The sequence below is a fragment of the Lampris incognitus genome, chromosome 2, assembly GCF_029633865.1.
Source record: "Lampris incognitus isolate fLamInc1 chromosome 2, fLamInc1.hap2, whole genome shotgun sequence".
Taxonomy (NCBI): Eukaryota; Metazoa; Chordata; class Actinopteri; order Lampriformes; family Lampridae; genus Lampris; species Lampris incognitus.
The window spans coordinates 87911073-87932119 of NC_079212.1; the positions used below are offsets into that span (position 1 = coordinate 87911073).

Consider the following 21047-nt stretch of genomic DNA (forward strand, 5'->3'; position numbering starts at 1 on the left):
CGGTGGGGAGTTCGAGCTGTGCAGGGGTTTCCTTGGTCAGTGTGAGCTCCTGTTCAAACACCAGCCAGCCAGGTATAGGACAGGAGAGACCAAGGTAGCCCTTGTTATCTCCCTCCTCACCGGCAAAGCCCTCAGCTGGGCCATAGCGGCGGTTGGCCATACCGAGCGGCTCGCCTCGGACTATGGTGCCTTCCGCCGTGAGTTCCGTCTAGTGTTCGACCACCCAGCTGACGAGCAGGACGCTGCCAGCCGCCTCCATTCCATCCAGCAGGGAGCCATGTCGGTGGCAGATTATACCTTGGAGGTGAGGATACTCGCGGCAGACAGTGGGTGGGATGACACTGCGCTCAAGAGCGCGTACAGGAGGGGGCTGAGCGAGCCCATCAAAGACCTCATCGTTCGGGAAAAGAACAAAGAGGAAGCACTCAGAGCTGTTAACAGATTGTTGGTAATTTTAAAATTACAGTTTCATTCAGCAGACGCTTCTATCCAGAGTGACGTACATCTGAGAGCCGAACACGAGCAAGGATGGAGGCAGGAGAGCGCAACATGAAGCCAGGTAAGCACGTAGGTGTGAACAGGAAGGCGGTGTACAGGCTGCATAACAGCAGACCCCCCCCCCACTCCATCAAGAGCATAGGTGTTTGTTAAACAGCTGGGTCTTTAGTCTTTTCTCAAAGATCCACAGTGGATCTTCAGAGAGGAGGAGTCTATCTAGAGACTCAGGGCCCTGCTGTGGTGGGACTACCAGGAGCCTCTCAATGGCAGAGCGTAGTGTTAAAGTTACACCTATTTGGCCGGTCAGAGACAAGTGGAGATCCGGGTTCGCATCCCGGCTGCCCCCCTGAATGCGCTACACTGGAATGTAGCAATTCAGGGGGGCAGCCGGGAACCGCCACAGCCGGGATGCGAACCCAGGTCACTGGGCGCCTGCGCTAACCAGTCGACTAGCGCAGTGTTTCTCAACCGGGGGTCCGCGGACCCCTAGTGGTCCGTGGTGTAATTGCAAGGGGTCCGTGAAAATAAAAAATCTTTAAAAAAAAAGATCCTATGACATTTATAGAAATAGGATTATTTTACTCAAATGTGACTGAGACCTTTATCTACCTAAACTATAAAGGGTAACAGGACTTTTTTCTCTAATTGCATCTGTTTCACAAGTGTAATTTATTGTATTTTAATAAGAGATCTCGCTCCCGTTTGCATTGTTAAAAGTTACTGCATAAAAATTCTGTTGTTACATCTATCTGAAAGTTACTGAATACATATTCTGTTTTGTTACATATATCTGAAAGTTACTGTATAAGAATTCTGTTTTGTTAACTATATCTAAGTTACAACTGAAAGCTCTTATTTTTGCCCCAAAGAGTGAATAAATGCTATAATGCAATTCAAAATGCAGTTTCTACTGTTTCTATCAAATTGCAACCCCCCTCCCCCAAGATCAGGTGGAGGGGTCCTCAGGGTAGATCAAAAATACGCAGGGGGTCCAGGACCCCAAAAAGGTTGAGAACCACTGGACTAGAGGGTCCGAGGGCTAGCGGGTCTAGTCGTCCGTGGTCGTTACACTAGGCTGCTGTCTTATACTATGTTCCTTGGCATTGAGACAATGAGCCCCTGTATTCCACTCTTCATCTAACCACAGGACACAATGGGATCTGGGTGGGATTGTGAAGAACCACTATTAGGGGAATGATCCCCCCACTTGCTATGTGATCAAGAATGATCAAGGAAACAAAAAAGAAAAGTTAAGTATAACACTTTTTACTAGTATGGAAACTATCAAACCCTTATTGTTATAATATAACTGAAATCCAATTTTGGACAAGGAAGCTTTGAAATCTTGGCTGCACTTTCTCAACACAAACACATTGTTGTTATTATTATCATTATTATCATTATCATTGTTATTATTATTATCATCATCATCATCGTCATCATTACTATTATTATTTTGCTCTTGTTAAGACAGTGAAAACTATCTTTGAAACCTCTATAACATTTTATCAGGATGTGAATGTCGTGAAAAAAAGGATACATATAGGCCACTTCCAAATGGGTAAGTCGCAGGTAGTTTGTGTACTACGGTAGTATATAAAACTACGCATTCGCTTCCTTTAAATCCGTTGCAGCCGCGGCAGGCTTGACTCCGTACTATCGCGAGATCTCCCGGACCGCCTGCGTGGTTTTCCGCAGAATATGCCGAGACTTTGTGCGCGACTTCTCCCAGCTGAGGTAAGTGGGGATGCTGGCACCGCCGGCCCGGCCCAATGTCGGTTCTCCTGGCAGAAGGCAGAACGCGGCGCTTCCGTTGTTGTGGCGTGGGGCGCGTTTCTGGTTGGTTCGTAGCAACGAAAGCTCGGGCAGCGCGCCGCGAGGAAGGGCAGCTCGAGCGATGACCGGACGAATGGGGTGGCTCATCCTGACATGCAACGCTCGCGCTGTCTCATCAGTTCCGCGACGGACGCTTCGCCGGACTGAGCCCCACTTTACCGCATTTGAGACCCGGGGAATATGAGAGGGGGGGGCGTTTAGGATGGGTAGCGTGTCAGGCTACTCGTGGCTCAGCAGTGGTGCGACTTAGCCAGAGCCTAATTAGCATGTTGAATTGCTTCATGGAGGGCCCTTCCTTTAATCCCGGTTTTAAAGACCCGTGTTTAAAATAAACTGATTACATATGGTGTGTGTGTGTGTGGGGGGGGGGGGGGCGCTGTACCGGCGAGGCGAACACGTTCAGCACCATGGATAGGGCGTCAGATGGGTACGGTGCGGTCGGAGCCAGCCGGGGGCGCTACCGTGTTCTCTACTCGCTTCGATTGACCACACAGAGCTGTTTCCGGCGTGCCCTCACCGCCGGCAGCATCCTGACGTCACAGCACTGAACGGTGACCACACAGAGCCGCTTCCGGCGTGCCTTCACTGTCGCCACCGCCCTGACGTCACGGCACTGAACGGTGATCACACAGAGCTGCTTCCGGTGTGCCCTCACGGCCGGCAGCACCCTGACGTCACAGCACTGAACGGTGATCACACAGAGCTGCTTCCGGTGTGCCCTCACGGCCGGCAGCGCCCTGACGTCACAACACTGAACGGTGACCACACAGAGCTGCTGCCGGTGTGCCCTCACGGCCGGCACCGCCCTGACGTCACGGCACTGAACGGTGACCACACAGAGCTGTTTCCGGTGTGCCCTCACGGCCGGCAGCGCCCTGACGCCACAGCACTGAGCCAGCCAGGGTACGAGCAGCGCTTCTTGTTCTCACCACGCTGCACATCAGCTCGTGATAAAGATGCAGTTATCATTGCATTTGATTGGCGGGGACCTTCTTTGGTTTCACGTGTTTCCAAAGAAGTGTTTCTGTCCTTCATTGGTCCAGTTGTAGTTTTTCGAGCCTTGCATGTGTGAAATCAGAAGACCTAAACGAGAAGCTCCTGGCTAGAAGCATGCCAGACCAGAGCTAGTGAGGTGACTCTCCTCCCTGATCTCCTGCACAGATGTGTAAGTATTTCAGGCCAGTGGCGGCGTGATGGGGAGCCGCTGCATTTGATCCAGATAGGTGCTGCTAATGGAGGCCAGGCCCGCATGGGCCACGAGGGTAGGATGCTCGGCTAGGATGACATTTGAAGGGAAAAAAAGAAAAGAAAAGGGTTGAACAGATTGTGCTACAGCCCGGAGTCATGGCACCAGCGGGTATCTCCTCCACCCTCTGCATGATAATGACTGTGTGTGAGTGTGTGTTTGTTGGGGCGGGGGGGGGGGTTGCCCAGTTTGTTACACTTGACTTGGAGTATCTGTAGGAGTTAGAGATATCCAGATAGCATCCGGATGTGGGCCACTTCAGGCAGTGATGTGGCACTGATGGCCTTCTTCTGGCCCTGACAAACTGGATGTGAGCCTGAAGTGGCCCACATGTATAATAGCAGATATGGCCCAAATATGCCAAACCACATGTGGGCCTTTTCTGGCAAAGATACGGTGCTCTGGGCAACATGTAATCTGGATGTGGCCCTGAAGTGGCCCGTGTGGTAAATGGTGAATATGGCCCAAATATCACAAAACAAATATGGGCCACCTTTGGCTAATATGTGGCACATGCGGCATTGCTATGGCTTGGTTCTGGCCCAGATCTGGCAAACAGGAGCGGACCCCCAAGTGCAATCATTCCACACAGTATGTGGGCCGGAGAAAGTGTCGGTGTCCGGGCCACAGCAATGTTGCTATCTGGGTGGGGTATTTTATATGATGGACTGGGTAGTGATAAGGGGGGATGAAGAAAGGATAAGCTGTAGATATCCCAATATCTCAACTTAATAAAAGCCCCGACAGCGAGCTGCTGCATTATGACGTTGTTGGCCTGTGAATTCTTGTCTGTATTCAAACGTTGCAGTAATGTGTACTTATTTAATGTTGCAGTAATGAGTACTTATTTAATGTTGCAGTAATGTGTACTTATTTAATGTTGCAGTAATGAGTACTTATTTAATGTTGCAGTAATGAGTACTTATTTAATGTTGCAGTAATGTGTACTTAATGTTGCAGTAATGTGTACTTATTTAATGTTGCAGTAATGTGTACTTACTTAATGTTGCAGTAATGAGTACTTATTTAATGTGCAGCATGTGTGATACCATTTTTTTTCTGTTTTCTTCCAGCCCTCTTGCAGATTCAGCCATCCCCCAGCACCCACAAACAGACACACAATCACGCCCCCCCCCCCGCTGATTAACATTCAACTTTCTTACCGGAACCAATTACGCCAAAGCTGAGCAACCCCAGCTGAATCATGGGTAACATTTTCGGGAATTTGCTGAAAAGTCTTATTGGAAAGAAGGAGATGAGGATTTTAATGGTGGGGTTGGACGCAGCTGGAAAGACTACGATCCTCTACAAGCTCAAACTGGGGGAAATAGTCACCACCATCCCCACGATTGGTATGTGCACAGACAAGGCAACGTTTCATTCGCGTTTACGTGAATCCCGGGGGCACCGACTCTGTGCCTACCTGTAGTCCACTGACTTCCGGTTTCTGCTGCAGCGGTCATACCAGTTTCCTGTTTGTTGGCGTGTGCTATTGACAACGGCATATTTTTGGCGATGTCTGCAAGATTTACCATGGATAAATGTCAACCACATGCACACAACTGTCCACACACTTCCACCTGCACCTACCAACAAACTTTCACCTACCAGCAAACTTCCACCTGCACCTACCAGCAAACTTCCACCTACCAGCAAACTTCCACCTGCACCTACCAGCAGACCTCCACCTGCACCTACTAGCAAACTTTCATCTGCACCTCCCAGCAAACTTCCACCTACCAGCAAACTTCCACCTGCACCTACCAGCAGACTTCCACCTGCACCTACCAGCAAACTTTCATCTGCACCTACCAGCAAACTTCCACCTGCACCTACCAGCAAACTTTCATCTGCACCTACCAGCAAACTTCCACCTACCAGCAGACTTCCAGCTGCACCTACCAGCAAACTTTCACCTGCACCTACCTGTAAACTTCCACCTCCCAGCAAACTTCCACCTGCACCTCCCAGCAAACTTCCACCTGCACCTACCAGAAACTTCCACCTGCACCTCCCAGCAAACTTCCACCTACCAGCAAACTTCCACCTGCACCTCCCAGCAGACTTCCACCTGCACCTCCCAGCAAACTTCCACCTGCACCTACCAGCAAACTTTCACCTGCACCTCCCAGCAGACTTCCACCTACCAGCAAACTTCCACCTACCAGCAAACTTCCACCTGCACCTCCCAGCAGACTTCCACCTGCACCTACCAGCAAACTTTCACCTGCACCTCCCAGCAGACTTCCACCTACCAGCAAACTTCCACCTACCAGCAAACTTCCACCTGCACCTCCCAGCAGACTTCCACCTGCACCTACCAGCAAACTTTCACCTGCACCTCCCAGCAGACTTCCACCTACCAGCAAACTTCCACCTACCAGCAAACTTCCACCTGCACCTCCCAGCAGACTTCCACCTGCACCTCCCAGCAGACTTCCACCTGCACCTACCAGCAAACTTTCACCTGCACCTCCCAGCACACGGGCGGAAAGTTTCAAGTTGTTCATATAAAGTTATGTGCGATTCGCCCGCTCATCCTCATAATTGTGGTCGTAACTTGATGGTGAAAGTTTGTCGACAATGGGGCAGCGTCCATGAGCTATTTTTAGCCCTTCCCGAGGGGAAGCGGAAGCTTCGCAGCAAACGGAAGTCAGTCATCGGATGCACTAGACTGCATTAGAAGTAAGCAGATTGTTGTAATTTTCTACGTTTTTTGCGTCATTTAGTATTATCGGATATATGGCAGCATATACATGAGTTGGTGTTGTAAACACAGCCATGCTGTACTGTCTAACGTGCTCCGCATGTCTGACTTTCTGTGACGCGTCCATAGCGACAGCGATGCTGTGACATCACTCGGACGCTGCCCCATTCTGTGCATGTCCCAAACAGCAAAATTGCTGTGGCCCGGACCCGTCCCACACCAACACTTCCATCCGGCCCACATACTGCGTGGAATGATGGCACTTGGGCGGTCCGCTCCTGTTTGCCAGATCTGGGCCAGAACCGAGCCATAGCAATACCACATGTGCCACATATTTACCAAAGGTGGCCCATATTTGTTTTGTGATATTTGGGCCACATTCACCATTTACCACACGGGCCACTTCAGGGTCACATCCAGATCACATGTTGCCCAGAGCACCGCATCTTTGCCAGAAAAGGACCTCATTTCATTTGGCATATTCGGGCCGTATTTGCTGTTATACATGTGGGCCACTTCAGGTTCACATCCATTTTGTCAGGGCCAGAAGAAGGCCATCAGTGCCGCATCACTGCCTTAAGTGGCCCACATCCGGATGCTGTCTGGGGTCGTTGACATTTATCCATGGTAAATCTTGCAGGCATCGCGAAAAATGTGCCATTGTCAATAGCACACGCCAACAAACAGGAAACTGGTATGACCGATGCGGTGGAAACCGGAAGTCAGTGGACTACAGTTATGCACAGAGTCGATTCCATTTATTTTGAATGCAGACATGAACTGTGAGTTTCCTGCTCCCCGCAGGGTTTAATGTGGAGACGGTGGAGTACAAGAACATCAGCTTCACCGTGTGGGATGTGGGCGGGCAAGACAAGATCCGCCCCCTCTGGAGACACTACTTCCAGAACACACAGGGTGAGCGGGCCCGGCTAAAACACGAACACCATGAAGCTCATCTAGAATGAATTCTCCTCCTTTTCTCATGCAAACCCAGCCCTTTCACCCATGAGCCCTCTGTCTCTCTCTCTTCTCCAGGTCTGATCTTTGTGGTGGACAGTAATGACAGGGAGCGTGTGAATGAGGCAAGAGAGGAGCTGATGAGGATGCTGGCAGAGGATGAACTGAGAGATGCTGTGCTCCTTGTGTTTGCCAATAAACAGGCAAGAAAGACACTCTGCTGCTTATGTGGCTCTAAATACATACTACATACACACATACACCTACACATGCAAATACACATATGCACACTTTCACATACTTGCACGCCAGTGGTGGTTGGCCATTAAAGGGTGCTGGGGCGCCACCTTAGCCGAGATAAATTAACGTTTTTATTTCTTCTCCTTCTTTGGAAACGTCACAAAATTTCACAATACTCTCCCATCAGGCGTTGCTGTGCCTCCATTTGTTGTGTATGTGAACAGGATTGTTTGAAAACCATCCTTAGCTGCTGTATGAGCATACTTTTTCTTTCTCTCAGTTATACCAATGGGTGAATTAATCGGTGAGCTTAGCAGCAGGAATTAGACCTATCCGCAGTGGAGAATTCAGTGTAAATGGGCGCTTAATGGGGAGAGCTCGACCCTCTATATCAGTGTTTCTCAACCCAGTCCTCAAGGACCCCCTATCCTGCATATTTTCTTTGCAACCCTGAATAGGTACCTGTTTGTAGTTATTCAACCAATCAGCAATGAATTTTGTCAGATGTTGCACACCTTGCATAATTGAGTGCTGCGAGATGATTGGTCGAGTAAGTACAAGCAGGGCTACCTATGCAGGGTTACAATGAAAATCTGCAGGATAGGGGGGTCCTTGAGGACTGGGTTGAGAAACACTGCTCTATATGACCTGCAGCTGACCAGCCAGCAGCAGGTGTGAAGAGGGAACTGGGTAGCTCAGCTCTGCTCTGGGGATGGACAAGGAGCTTTGCTTGCATACCTTACACAAACCTTTGTTTTGAAAAAAAAAATCAATGACATCCAGAATTTCAGGATCACTGTCAGCTGGTACCGTCCAAACCCTTGTGGACGTTCCTGTTGAATGGAGAGTATAGAGTGAAAAACCCAGGCTGGATAAAGCAGTCATTACAATCAGGCAGCAGGCTAGTGAAGGAGGTGAGACAGATACCTGGACTGTCTCTCAGAGCAGGTGCAGCAGAAAGGCTTGGCTGCCTGGCTGCAGCAGCAGGAAGAAGGCTCTGTCCATCTTCTCTGTCCTTTTGTTGTTTATAGCAGCGGGGACAAACTCAGCATGGACAGTCACAGGGATTGAAATTTTGCTGTTTAGTGGACGTCATTACAGAGTAACTACACCCTAGACCATTTCAGTGAGTTTGCTGACATCTACTGGTTGAAATCCATGTAAAGGCTAAAAACATGACGGGCTGCTCTTGGTACTCTGTGATGTTAGCATAGCAGGATAAACATAGCTGCAACTAATAACATTAATAATGGATCTGTCTGATAAGGTATGCCAGAACACCTGTCAGCGTAGACAGACAGACAGGCAGACAGACAGACAGGCAGATGGACAGACAGACGGGCGGACGGACAGACAGACAGGCAGGCAGATGGACAAACAGACAGATAGACAGGCAAGCAGACAGACAGGCAGGCAAACAGGCAGGCAGACAGACAGACAGATGGACAAACAGACAGACAGACAGACAGATGGATGGACAGACAGATGGACAGGCAGGCAGGCAGGCAGACAGACAGACAGGCAGCCAGACAGAGCCACCACTAACAGTTGTCAATAATACTGTACATACTGGTTCTTTGACACACCTAAATCAAATATGCATTTAGCGTGAGAAAGTGTTGCCTCATCCACAAACTGTTTCACCAGCCACCACTGTTACCTGGCACTACCTCAACAACTCATTTCCACTAAACTTTCAGATTGTTTGTGGCCAAAAAACCCCACCTAACAAGCCTTAAAGTGTATAAGGGTACCTGCATGTACCAGCCTGATGCCTCACGTTCCTTGCCTGTTTACAAGTCGTTTCTAAACGTTGACTCTGGCCTCTCTGACAGGACTTGCCGAACGCCATGAACGCCGCCGAGATTACGGACAAGCTGGGGCTGCACTCCCTGCGTCACCGTAGCTGGTATATCCAGGCCACGTGTGCCACCAGCGGTGATGGCCTCTATGAGGGCCTAGACTGGCTGGCCAACCAGCTCAAGAACAAGAAGTAAGACGAGGGCACGAAGAGCGAGCCGGGCCCATCGCCGGGGATGTTCTTTCTGGGGGGGAGGTACTGGGTGCGGGCTAAGTGCGAGGGATGAACAGGGTTGTGGTCGCTAGGTGCAAGGCAAGATTATCGGGGAATGGACATTTTATTTCGTTGTTTTCGGTCTGTCGAGGTCCTGGATCATTCTTCAGTGCTTGTTGAAAGCCGATTCTCACGCGCTCCATCTTTAACCACTCACTCATACACAAACGAACAAGTACGACAAGCAACACGGCCCACACTTGCTTCTCCTGTGTCCACCTCTTGTGAGTAGGCGCAACATGTGTCAGTCACTCGGCGCTGCCACGAGTCGGCTGGGACTCTGCCGACTCGGCAGTTTGTCAAATATGGCTCCTTGCCGACTGTTTGTTTTCAGCCGCCACTGGTGTTTACAGCTGCTCAGCTGCACTCCTTTCCTGTTTTGTTTTTGCCCCCCCTCCTTTCCTATGGGGTAACTGAACAATCAAAGACGGTAGATTCATTTTACTTTAAATCTTATTTATTGTCATGTGTCAGTCTTTATTTTACAGGCAGCGGCGATGCTGTGTGTGTGTGTGTGTGTGTGTGTGTGAGAGAGAGAGAGAGAGAGAGAGAGAGAGAGAGAGAGAGAGAGAGAGAGAGAGAGAGAGAGAGAGAGAGAGAGAGAGAGAGAGAGAGAGAGAGAGAGAGAGAGGCAGGCTCAGCTGTAACATTAATAACCCCCCCCCCTCCACAGCAAAAAAACAAGAGACATTGGGGATACCTGCTGGTCCTTTGTGACATGTGTCCTCCGTGTCATGTGTCCTCCTGCAGCCTTGTGTCTTGCAGCTCTGTTGTTGCACAGCATGCTGGGTGTTTGTTGCTCTGCGCAGTGGGGCTGCGCATGAGACAACGTGTTACGTTCAACACGTTCTCCTCACAATATGTCGCCACTGCGTGTGTCGTGTATACCGCCAGCAGGTCTCACAGGTTTCCTCTAACTGCCCCAGTAGTTTCCTCTAACTGCCCCAGTAGTTTCCTCTAACTGCCCCAGTAGTTTTCTCTAACTGCCCCAGTAGTTTCCTGTAACTGCCCCAGTAGTTTCCTGTAACTGCCCCAGTAGTTTCCTCTAACTGCCCCAGTAGTTTTCTCTAACTGCCCCAGTAGTTTCCTGTAACTGCCCCAGTAGTTTCCTGTAACTGCCCCAGTAGTTTCCCCTAACTGCCCCAGTAGTTTCCTGTAACTGCCCCAGTAGTTTCCTCTAACTGCCCCAGTAGTTTCCTCTAACTGCCCCAGTAGTTTCCTCTAACTGCCCCAGTAGTTTTCTCTAACTGCCCCAGTAGTTTTCTCTATCTGCCCCAGTAGTTTCCTCTAACTGCCCCAGTAGTTTTCTCTAACTGCCCCAGTAGTTTTCTCTAACTGCCCCAGTAGTTTTCTCTAGCTGCCCCAGTAGTTTCCTCTAACTGCCCCAGTAGTTTCCTCTAACTGCCCCAGTAGTTTTCTCTAACTGCCCCAGTAGTTTTCTCTATCTGCCCCAGTAGTTTCCTCTAACTGCCCCAGTAGTTTCCTCTAACTGCCCCAGTAGTTTCCTCTAACTGCCCCAGTAGTTTCCTCTAACTGCCCCAGTAGTTTCCTCTAACTGCCCCAGTAGTTTCCTGTAACTGCCCCAGTAGCTTCCTCTAACTGCCCCAGTAGTTTCCCGTAACTGCCCCAGTAGTTTCCCGTAACTGCCCAAGTAGTTTCCCGTAACTGCCCCAGTAGTTTCCCCTAACTGCCCCAGTAGTTTCCCCTAACTGCCCCAGTAGTTTCCCGTAACTGCCCCAGTAGTTTCCTCTAACTGCCCCAGTAGTTTTCTCCAACTGCCCCAGTAGTTTTCTCTAACTGCCCCAGTAGTTTTCTCTATCTGCCCCAGTAGTTTTCTCTAACTGCCCCAGTAGTTTTCTCTAGCTGCCCCAGTAGTTTCCTCTAACTGCCCCAGTAGTTTTCTCTATCTGCCCCAGTAGTTTCCTCTAACTGCCCCAGTGGTTTCCTCTAACTGCCCCAGTGGTTTTCTCTAACTGCCCCAGTGGTTTTCTCTAGCTGCCCCAGTGGTTTTCTCTAGCTGCCCCAGTAGTTTCCTCTAACCGCCCCAGTAGTTTCCTCTAACTGCCCCAGTAGTGCTCCGGCGCTGTATGTCTCTGGATACAAATGTAGCAAACCGGTTCGTTGCGTTTAGCTGAAGACACGTGCTCAGAGCAGCACGTGTCTTCACGGGGTCCGGAAGACACGACACGCACAGCCGTGCGTCCATAGGTTTGCTTGTGGGTCATTTCAGAGTGCACATGTGAGGAATCACATCCCTTCGTGTTGCTTTCCTTCTTTCTGTGTCGGACTTGTAACCTCGGTGACCTCCTGGTTACCAAGGGCAGTCTGACAGGACGCAGAAGCGGGGCAGGCTAAGCTAACCGCTAGCCCATGCAGACCGGCGGTTCCGACGGTCATCCTGGTGTCCGCTGTCTTGGACAGGGATTTTTCTTTTTTTGTATTTCGGAAACGTGTGTTCTTGTAGTCTGGATGTGTGTGTTCTTGTAGTTTGGATGTGTATGTTCTAGTAGTCTGGGTGTGTGTATTCTTGTAGTCTGGGTGTGTGTGTTCTTGTAGTCTGGGTGTGTATGTTCTTGTAGTTTGGATGTGTGTGTTCTTGTAGTCTGGATGTGTGTGTTCTTGTAGTCTGGATGTGTATGTTCTTGTAGTTTGGATGTGTGTGTTCTTGTAGTCTGGATGTGTGTGTTCTTGTAGTCTGGGTGTGTGTATTCTTGTAGTCTGGGTGTGTATGTTCTTGTAGTCTGGGTGTGTGTATTCTTGTAGTCTGGATGTGTGTGTTCTTGTAGTCTGGATGTGTGTGTTCGTGTAGTCTGGATGTGAGTGTTCGTGTAGTCTGGATGTGTGTGTTCTTGTAGTTTGGATGTGTGTGTTCTTGTAGTCTGGATGTGTATGTTCTTGTAGTCTGGGTGTGTGTGTTCTTGTAGTCTGGATGTGTGTGTTCTTGTAGTCTGGGTGTGTGTGTTCTTGTAGTCTGGGTGTGTATGTTCTTGTAGTTTGGATGTGTGTGTTCTTGTAGTCTGGACGTGTATGTTCTTGTAGTTTGGATGTGTGTGTTCTTGTAGTCTGGATGTGAGTGTTCTTGTAGTCTGGATGTGTGTGTTCTTGCAGTCTGGATATGTGTGTTCTTGCAGTCTGGATGTGTGTGTTCTTGTAGTCTGGATATGTGTGTTCTTGTAGTCTGGATGTGTATGTTCTTGTAGTTTGGATGTGTGTGTTCTTGTAGTCTGGATGTGAGTGTTCTTGTAGTTTGGATGTGTGTGTTCTTGTAGTCTGGATGTGTGTGTTCTTCCAGTCTGGATGTGTGTGTTCTTGTAGTCTGGATGTGTGTGTTCTTGTAGTCTGGGTGTGTATGTTCTTGTAGTTTGGATGTGTGTGTTCTTGTAGTCTGGATGTGTGTGTTCTTGTAGTCTGGATGTGTATGTTCTTGTAGTTTGGATGTGTGTGTTCTTGTAGTCTGGATGTGTATGTTCTTGTAGTTTGGATGTGTGTGTTCTTGTAGTCTGGATGTGTGTGTTCTTGTAGTCTGGGTGTGTGTATTCTTGTAGTCTGGGTGTGTATGTTCTTGTAGTCTGGGTGTGTGTATTCTTGTAGTCTGGATGTGTGTGTTCTTGTAGTCTGGATGTGTGTGTTCGTGTAGTCTGGATGTGAGTGTTCGTGTAGTCTGGATGTGTGTGTTCTTGTAGTCTGGATGTGTGTGTTCTTGTAGTTTGGATGTGTGTGTTCTTGTAGTCTGGATGTGTGTGTTCTTGTAGTCTGGGTGTGTGTGTTCTTGTAGTCTGGATGTGTGTGTTCTTGTAGTCTGGGTGTGTGTGTTCTTGTAGTCTGGGTGTGTGTGTTCTTGTAGTTTGGATGTGTGTGTTCTTGTAGTCTGGGTGTGTGTGTTCTTGTAGTTTGGATGTGTATGTTCTTGTAGTTTGGATGTGTGTGTTCTTGTAGTCTGGATGTGTGTGTTCTTGCAGTCTGGATATGTGTGTTCTTGTAGTCTGGATATGTGTGTTCTTGTAGTCTGGATGTGTATGTTCTTGTAGTTTGGATATGTGTGTTCTTGTAGTCTGGATGTGAGTGTTCTTGTAGTTTGGATGTGTGTGTTCTTGTAGTTTGGATGTGTGTGTTCTTCCAGTCTGGATGTGTGTGTTCTTGTAGTCTGGATGTGTGTGTTCTTGCAGTTTGGATGTGTGGGTTCTTGTAGTCTGGATGTGTGTGTTCTTGCAGTTTGGATGTGTGGGTTCTTGTAGTCTGGATATGTGTGCTCTTGCAGTCTGGATGTGAGTGTTCTTGCAGTTTGGATGTGTGTGTTTTGTAGTCTGGATATGTGTGTTCTTGTAGTTTGGATGTGTATGTTCTTGTAGTCTGGATGTGAGTGTTCTTGTAGTCTGGATGTGTGTTGTCTTTGTGTTGCCCTGCTGTGGGCTGGGGAAACGACATTTCGTCTCATGTCATGTGTGCAGGTGCATGAAATTACACCACAAATAAATGTTCCGGGTTCCTTAACCGAGTAGCACCACATGGCTTTGGGCTGATGGCTGTGTATTAGTGTTATTACCGTGACTATCGTCCACGGCTATCACATTGATTATGCACCTCCCTCCTCCTCCTGGTCTTCTCTCCGTCTAATTATTTCAGAAAGCAAGCAGCGGCAGCGAGTCGTTTCTTATGTACGTTTTACAAAGGGCCGTCGGCATATCAAGCAGCCCCTTAACGACAGCAGCCGAGACCCTCCTCTCGCCACCGGTACCAGCAGAATCCACCGGTCTCTGTCAGTACAGGGGCTCCTTTGTGCCACGTGGGCGCTGTTACTCAAAAGGTACACGACCTGCTCCAGGTTACCAATCAGTAAAGAGTTCACATTCACCATCTCTTGTTTCTTCCACGACAAGGTCAAGATTATAATTTGGGTTTTGCGGCCTGACGTCATGTAAAAGGAATCATGTGTATCGATTTACAGAATGACCATGTTGGGTTTTGATCCCGGGTAAGGTCATGTTTTACTCCACGCTTCCAGGTGAGCAGGCAGAAGGTTTGTCTAGGTATATCTTTTGTTTTACACTGGATTCACATTCGGTAGTAGGTTTTCTGTGTTTTGGGGTTAAACATTTTGACGTCGACCGTGTCTGTGAAGCAGTTCTAATCAATGGGGAAAGTATATATACTTCTTAATGATCCACGCCGCATTGTGGCCAGTATGTGTAACGTGGTGGAGGCCACGTGTCAATGCCGGACGCCTGTATGTGACGTAACGAGAGAAAATCCTGTCGTATTACAATAAACCTGACTTTCTGTATCGTCTGGCTTACTGGTTTTGTGTGAATACAGGTCCTGGACTCGGTGTAACCCGACAGTCACAGTCCCCCTTGTAGCAAGCTGCCACCTGAAGAGGTCGCTCTGTTGCAACTGTGTTAACAGACGTTCTGCTACGCCCGCTGAACATCCGCTTTGTTTGAAATGAGTATTTTCTGAAAGTGATTTGAGGAGCAAAACAACGGACTGCTAGCTGTTCTTTATTAAGGCGCGGGTTTCAGCATGGGTTACTAAAGTAAAACTGAAGATATTCCTAAAGGCTGGCAATCGGTCTTTCGGACTTGGGCCGTTTCCAAGGGCAACGCGACGCCGGGCGTCATCTTCCAAGGATCAGAGGCATTGTGTACGAGTTAGCTAGCACTTTAGCCATTGACTTAGCCATGTGTTAGCGTTACCTTTACCTTCACCCTTACCTGACTGAGATGTTTAAAGAATGTGATCGATTTGCGTCTCGCTGCTGCAACCCAGGCCATCCTGCGCCTCTTGGTTAAGTCCTCTGTGTTCTTTCCTTCGTTTCTCTTCCAAGAAGGGAAAGAACAAAGCGTAACCCGTTCTCCAGTTTAATGCCGGAGCGATCGTGGGATTTGCTGTGGCAATTCTTCATACAACAGGAACACCCAACACTATCTCATCTAATATATAACTATGTAACCGGTTATTTTCTTGCCCGGTGCGGGATTCGATACGGGGTGTACTGCACCACAAGGCGACATCACTAACCGCTCGGCTAAAGGGTCAGACCCGTTAGGTAGGGGCTAACGTGTCTTATTAGTAGTTTACAGTCGTCACCCTCCCCGGAAGCGCGCCCTCGCGCTTTGTTCTTCCCGCGTTCCGAAGAGACTTCTGAGGATCTGCAAACTTCCGGATCCCACCTCTGCCACCAATGTAACCGGTTATTTTCTTGCCCGGTGCGGGATTCGATACGGGGTGTACTGTACCACAAGGCGACATCACTAACCGCTCGGCTAAAGGGTCAGACCCGTTAGCTAAGGACTAACGTGTCTTATTAGTAGTTTACAGCTATATATCCAATCTAACCTAAAATGTTAGTTTTTATTTATATATATATATATATATACACACACACACACATGTAAACTACTAATAAGACACGTTAGCCCCTAGCTAACGAGTCTGACCCTTTAGCCGAGCGGTTAGTGATGTCGCCTTGTGGTGCAGTACACCCCGTATCGACTACCGCACCGGGCAAGAAAATAACCGGTTACATACACACACACACCTAATCTAAAATCTTACCAGAGAAAGTCTGTGATCTTAACATTAATTTGAAAAAATATTTGACGTACTAATAGAGTTGGTAAGAAAAATCGGTGCCAACAGCTAACAACGATGATTAACGTTACCCGGAAGATGGCGGCGTGTGACATCACGGCCGAAAGACCGATACAACCACGCTCTAAACGAAGTAATGGTCACGCCGGGAGCAGGAAGAGAAGTGCCCAAATGCAGACAGCGGACACAGGCTGGGCGATAACAACGCTTTAATCAAACAAACAGACTTACAGACAGCAATGAATACTCAGGACAAGGGATGAAGCATCCGGCAACCAAGAGTCAACACACACACACGTGTATATATATATACACACACATACACGTGTGCGTGTGTGAGACGATCCGACAAAGCGCCAACTAGAGGGACTATATAACATTGGGGAGCCAATCAGGGAGATTGGGCGCAGGTGAGCAGGGCAGGAACAGAAAAGCCAATCAGGGAAAGGGGAACAGGTGAGTAAAGCAGGGGCAATCATGGGTACTCAGGTAAATGGGGCGCAGATGAGGAGCACTAATCAGGGCATGAGGAGAACTAATCAGGGCATGAGGAGAACTAATCAGGGAACTAATCAGGGCATGGGGAGAACTAATCAGGGCATGGGGAAACGGTGGGCCTTGATGGCCCAGACCACCCACACAACCATGAAAGTAATAACTAATGCAAACTGTGCAAACTGAGCATAGCTTATGCTACAATGTTAACTTCACTTTGATCATTTTACAACAGCAGCGTAACGTTTATAGTTCCCCTATGAGTTTAACACATTGTTTAAAGTTTAAAACATATAAGCATACTAGCAAGTTATGGCATGAAATGGAAAATGCTTAATAAGCAACGGTACACAATGAGCTGCGTCACTTCTCGCTCATGTCGATGGTTTGTTTTTGTGCACGGCCGAATAGTGCGTCACTTTAAATGTTGCTGCTGCAAGGAATTGTGGGACGGCATTAGCGTACCCTATGCTAAAGGAGATAAGAAAGGAAGCTTTGAAGCACCTTTCCATAGCATTTAAGTCAATCAGAACTTATTATGGCTGCTGCTTCTCCTGCATCGCCACCTTGTCGTGGTGGAGAAGTTTGCTTGGGCCAATGACCCCAAGAGCTATGCCGTCCGGAGCCTGGCTCCTGGGTCACCCAAGGCGGACAGGTCAAGGGGGAGGTTCCAGACGAAGCGCGATCCAACAAAGACCTCAAGGGCGGACTGGCAGAAGATGTCTCCAGGTCACAACGGCAATGAAGGTGGATGAAGGCTGCAACAGAGGGTGGTCTCCAATCGTCTTGGTTCTCCATGCCATTGGACTCTGGCCACCCCCTGCCAAGAACCGTGTGGTGGCTGCAGGTGCATCAGCCACTCCACGTAAAAAGCTGTCGCGCACAGGCATCCTCCCATTATGTGGCTCCATCGGCCTCTACACTCACCTGAGGACCCAGAGGGCGGACGGTCATACTCGACCCCGAGTGACCGCTGATGATCATGGCTGCCACTTATATACTTCCGGGTCATTTCACTCGGATAGGAACCTCCCTAAGCGAAAAAGGACTTGGAATGCAGCCTTAGTCGTGAGGGACATTTTGGGGACTGCCCATTGTGCCAACGGCGCTTTATTACGGAACCCCAATAGTCTGAAAAATGTCCCATAAGACAGAAAGCCCATTTGTCCGACAGCCCGTTATCCTGAAAACAAAAACCCCACTGTTCCGAAGGCCCGTTGTTTCCAAAATACACTCTCCCCGCCTTTTTTGTTGTTGTTGCACTTAATATCTTTGGACGTGCAAATACGAAGATGCCGTTTTACTACTAATTCGCATCGAGGTGTAATGTTAAAAGCACTTGTGAGAATGTCATTGTAATGATATGTGCCCACCGGGCCAGTAGGTGGCAGTATTGGTATATCTTGTTTATCGTCGGGGGTTAAGGTTCTTGCGCGGAACGTTCTAGGATCAGAACACGTGACAGCCATGGAGCAGAAAAGAAGCGATTAAATGCACAGACAAGAATTACTGTTCAGCTCGATTTATCACACAACAGAACATTACACGGTACCAGGAGTGAACCAGACGGAAAACGGATGCGATAAAACCACCGGGGGACTTAAACGTACACTGGAAATGTAGACGCGAACTGGAGGGATTTAAGCAGCGGTTGAGCGAAAGGCCGCCATGCTGCTCACCACCGCTGGAGCTGATGCGCCGGAGGTGCGCCACACATTCGCGTCTGCAAACGAGGGAGACAAAAACAAGCCGGGCGAAGTCATCCAGGAATTCGACGAACGCTGCCTGTCAGAAACGAGTGAGACTTACCAGAGGGAAGTGCTGAGATCGCGGATGCAACGCAAAGGAGAGACTTTTGATGGCTTTCTGACAGACCTTGAGCTAAAGGCTTGTACCTGTAAATTACCGCTTGCCGCTAAGGGTCTAGCTTTGGCTCTGCCAAGTGCGGATGTAGACGCCGTGTCATTCAAGGAAAATGGGCGCGGAAAATATCGAGGCGCTCGAAGCAAGCAAAGTGACACATTTAGCTGCAAACGTTGTGGAGATCGCCACAAACCCAGGCAATGCCCAGCATTTGGTAAAACGTGCTCCAGGTGTAAGGGACAAAACCACTATGCAAAATTTTTTTTTCAAGAGAAAGGAGAGAACGCAAGGTGCATGCAGTGGATGAAACTGGTGAGGACAGTGATTCACTGAGTGATTCATTTTAGTGAACGTGGTTTCCTGTGACTGAAAAAAGTGTGCAGCCAACTAAGAGTATAGAGCTCACGCAATAGTCGAGATCAAAACACCGCCATTTTGGCAGGAAAGCGGGCCTATTGCTGGGCAAACGACTGCTAGCTAGCAGCAAGTCTCTTCGCCTGCTGTATTTATACAGTGAATATGGTGGATAGCTGCCAGAACAGTCGCGGACAAGTGAAAGGGAGAGCATTTTATCGGATTCCTAAAGATCCCGAAAGACCACATAAATGGCCATAAAACGTGCTAGAAGCGACCAGAAGAAAAGTGAGCAATGGGACTCCACAAGCAACGGAGTCCGCTTGTGTAGTGACCACTTCATATCAGGTACAGCATACAACACTTCCTAGCGTTAATATAGTATTTATTTCACAGGCTTTTATTACGGTTTCTGACAATTTTATTATACTAAAAGGCAAGTTCGACCTATGCATTATGGCGTGGATTTTGCGGGGCTAACAAAGGCCAAGATGAAAGAACTAAGCTTTTTTGAAACCGTGAAATTTAACTACAGTGAACAAAGCGTTTTACAGTCGCTGCTGTTTATCATAAAGGTTTATCATAAAGGTATAGTTTAATGTATGAGGCGGTGCCTTTCGAAATTCATTCACACAGTGATCATGTAGTTAAGTCTTGGTAAATGGAAGATACAGACTAGCTAACGCTACATACACGTTATGACACGATGACATTACACTGCCCACTGCTCATGCTAACTTTAACTAACATGAAGGGACTCTCACCCTTCCAGTGACGAGAAAGCCATTTTTAGTCGGTAGACTCCAAAGCTGAATATTTGTCACGAATCCAGATTTCGTCCATTTGTACCCCTCCTCCAGGCTTCTGTAGGCTTTCAGAGACTCCCCAGACCAGGACGAGGGAAGGTTGATCAGGTGGTTGTACATGTCTGGGTACTGCGGGTCTGGAACGCTGCCCGTTCCGGCTGTTTCAATACTCGTGAAAAGCACCCCGGGTGCGTTATAAGGGTCAGTGATGTTTAATCTGTCAAGTTTAGCAATATAGCGTCCAATGTCTTTGGAATTAAAATGCGCAGTGAACTCTGACGGCTTGAAATCGACGCAGGCGCCATTCATTTTTGCCCAGGGCACGCGCTTTTCTCCCTGCCAAAATGGCCGTGTAAACAAAACTAGTCACGTGACGTCCGGAGCTCTATAGACACTGGACATCAAATCAGTGCAGTGGGAAAAGACAAATGGACGGCACCTCTTTAAGTTAATGGGACAAGAGTATTCTTTAAATTAGACACAGGGGCAAAAGCCAACCTGATTAATGTAAAAGACATTAAAGCATTTAAAGAAAAGCCACAAATACATAAACGGACAGTCCCACTGAAGACATACAACGGACAGCGAATAGAAACCAAAGGGGTGTGCAGGCTGAAAGGGAAGCAACAAAACCTGATGTTCGTGGTTGTTCCTAATGATCATGAGTCACTGCTAGGGGACAAAGCATGTGAGGACATTGAGCTGGTCAAGAGGGGGTCTATACCAAATCTAAGGCTCACAGCAACACAGTAACTGACATTGTGCAAAAGTTTCCTGATATCTTCACAGGCCAGAATAGAGCTGAAAAATGATGCCAAGCCAGTCATGCACGCCCCACAGAGAGTGCCAGCACCACTTTGAGCCAGCTTAAAGAAAGAACTCAACCAGATGGTGAAACTGGGAGTCATACAACATATCAAACAACTGACAGACTGGGTGAACTCCATGATATGTGTAAATAAACCCAATGGTGAGTTAAGGGTGTACCTAGACCCCAAAGACCTTAATGAGAACATTAAAAGACAGCACTACCAGATACTGAAATGGGAAGAAATTATGGGTGAAAGCCAGGGGCCAAATTCTTCAATAAACTAGATGCATCTCATGGTTTCTGGCAACTGAAATTGGATGATAAGAGCAGCAAGTACTGCATGTTCAATACACCGTTTGGTAGATTTCCACTTGGAATCAAATCAGCTGCCGAAATCTATCACAGAGCAATGGAAACGGCCATTGAGGGTCTAGAAGGCACCCGGGTTTACATTGATGACTTAGTTCTGGTTGGCTCTACACTGCAACAACACGAGAGACTGTTGAACCTCCTAGAGAGAATCCAGTTGAGTGGTCTGAAACTGAACAAAAACAAATGTCAGTTCGGGG

General features: G+C 48.3%; 1 protein-coding gene across 2 annotated transcripts; it reads left to right on the plus strand.

Moving 5' to 3' along the window:
• Positions 1-4784: 4784 nt before the first annotated feature.
• On the plus strand, positions 4785-9744 carry arf3b (ADP-ribosylation factor 3b). 2 transcript variants are annotated; one of them, XM_056302071.1, is made up of 4 exons: positions 4785-4932; positions 7092-7202; positions 7323-7447; positions 9320-9744. In XM_056302071.1, exons 1-4 carry the CDS (start codon positions 4785-4787, stop codon positions 9479-9481), a joined length of 546 nt encoding a protein of 181 aa, XP_056158046.1. In that variant the 3' UTR covers positions 9482-9744. The 2 variants fall into 2 exon arrangements, with proteins under 2 accessions (XP_056158046.1, XP_056158050.1); XM_056302075.1 differs by lacking the exon at positions 7092-7202.
• Positions 9745-21047: the final 11303 nt, after the last annotated feature.

What these genes read in the sequence shown, in the direction of transcription:
- arf3b (XM_056302071.1), top strand. Translation starts at nt 4,785, where the DNA reads ATGGGTAACATTTTCGGGAATTTGCTGAAAAGTCTTATTGGAAAGAAG. An exon ending in CTACTTCCAGAACACACAGG is followed by an intron (nt 7,203 to 7,322) that starts GTGAGCGGGCCC and finishes TCTCTTCTCCAG; the next exon opens with GTCTGATCTTTGTGGTGGAC. An exon ending in TTGTGTTTGCCAATAAACAG is followed by an intron (nt 7,448 to 9,319) that starts GCAAGAAAGACA and finishes CCTCTCTGACAG; the next exon opens with GACTTGCCGAACGCCATGAA.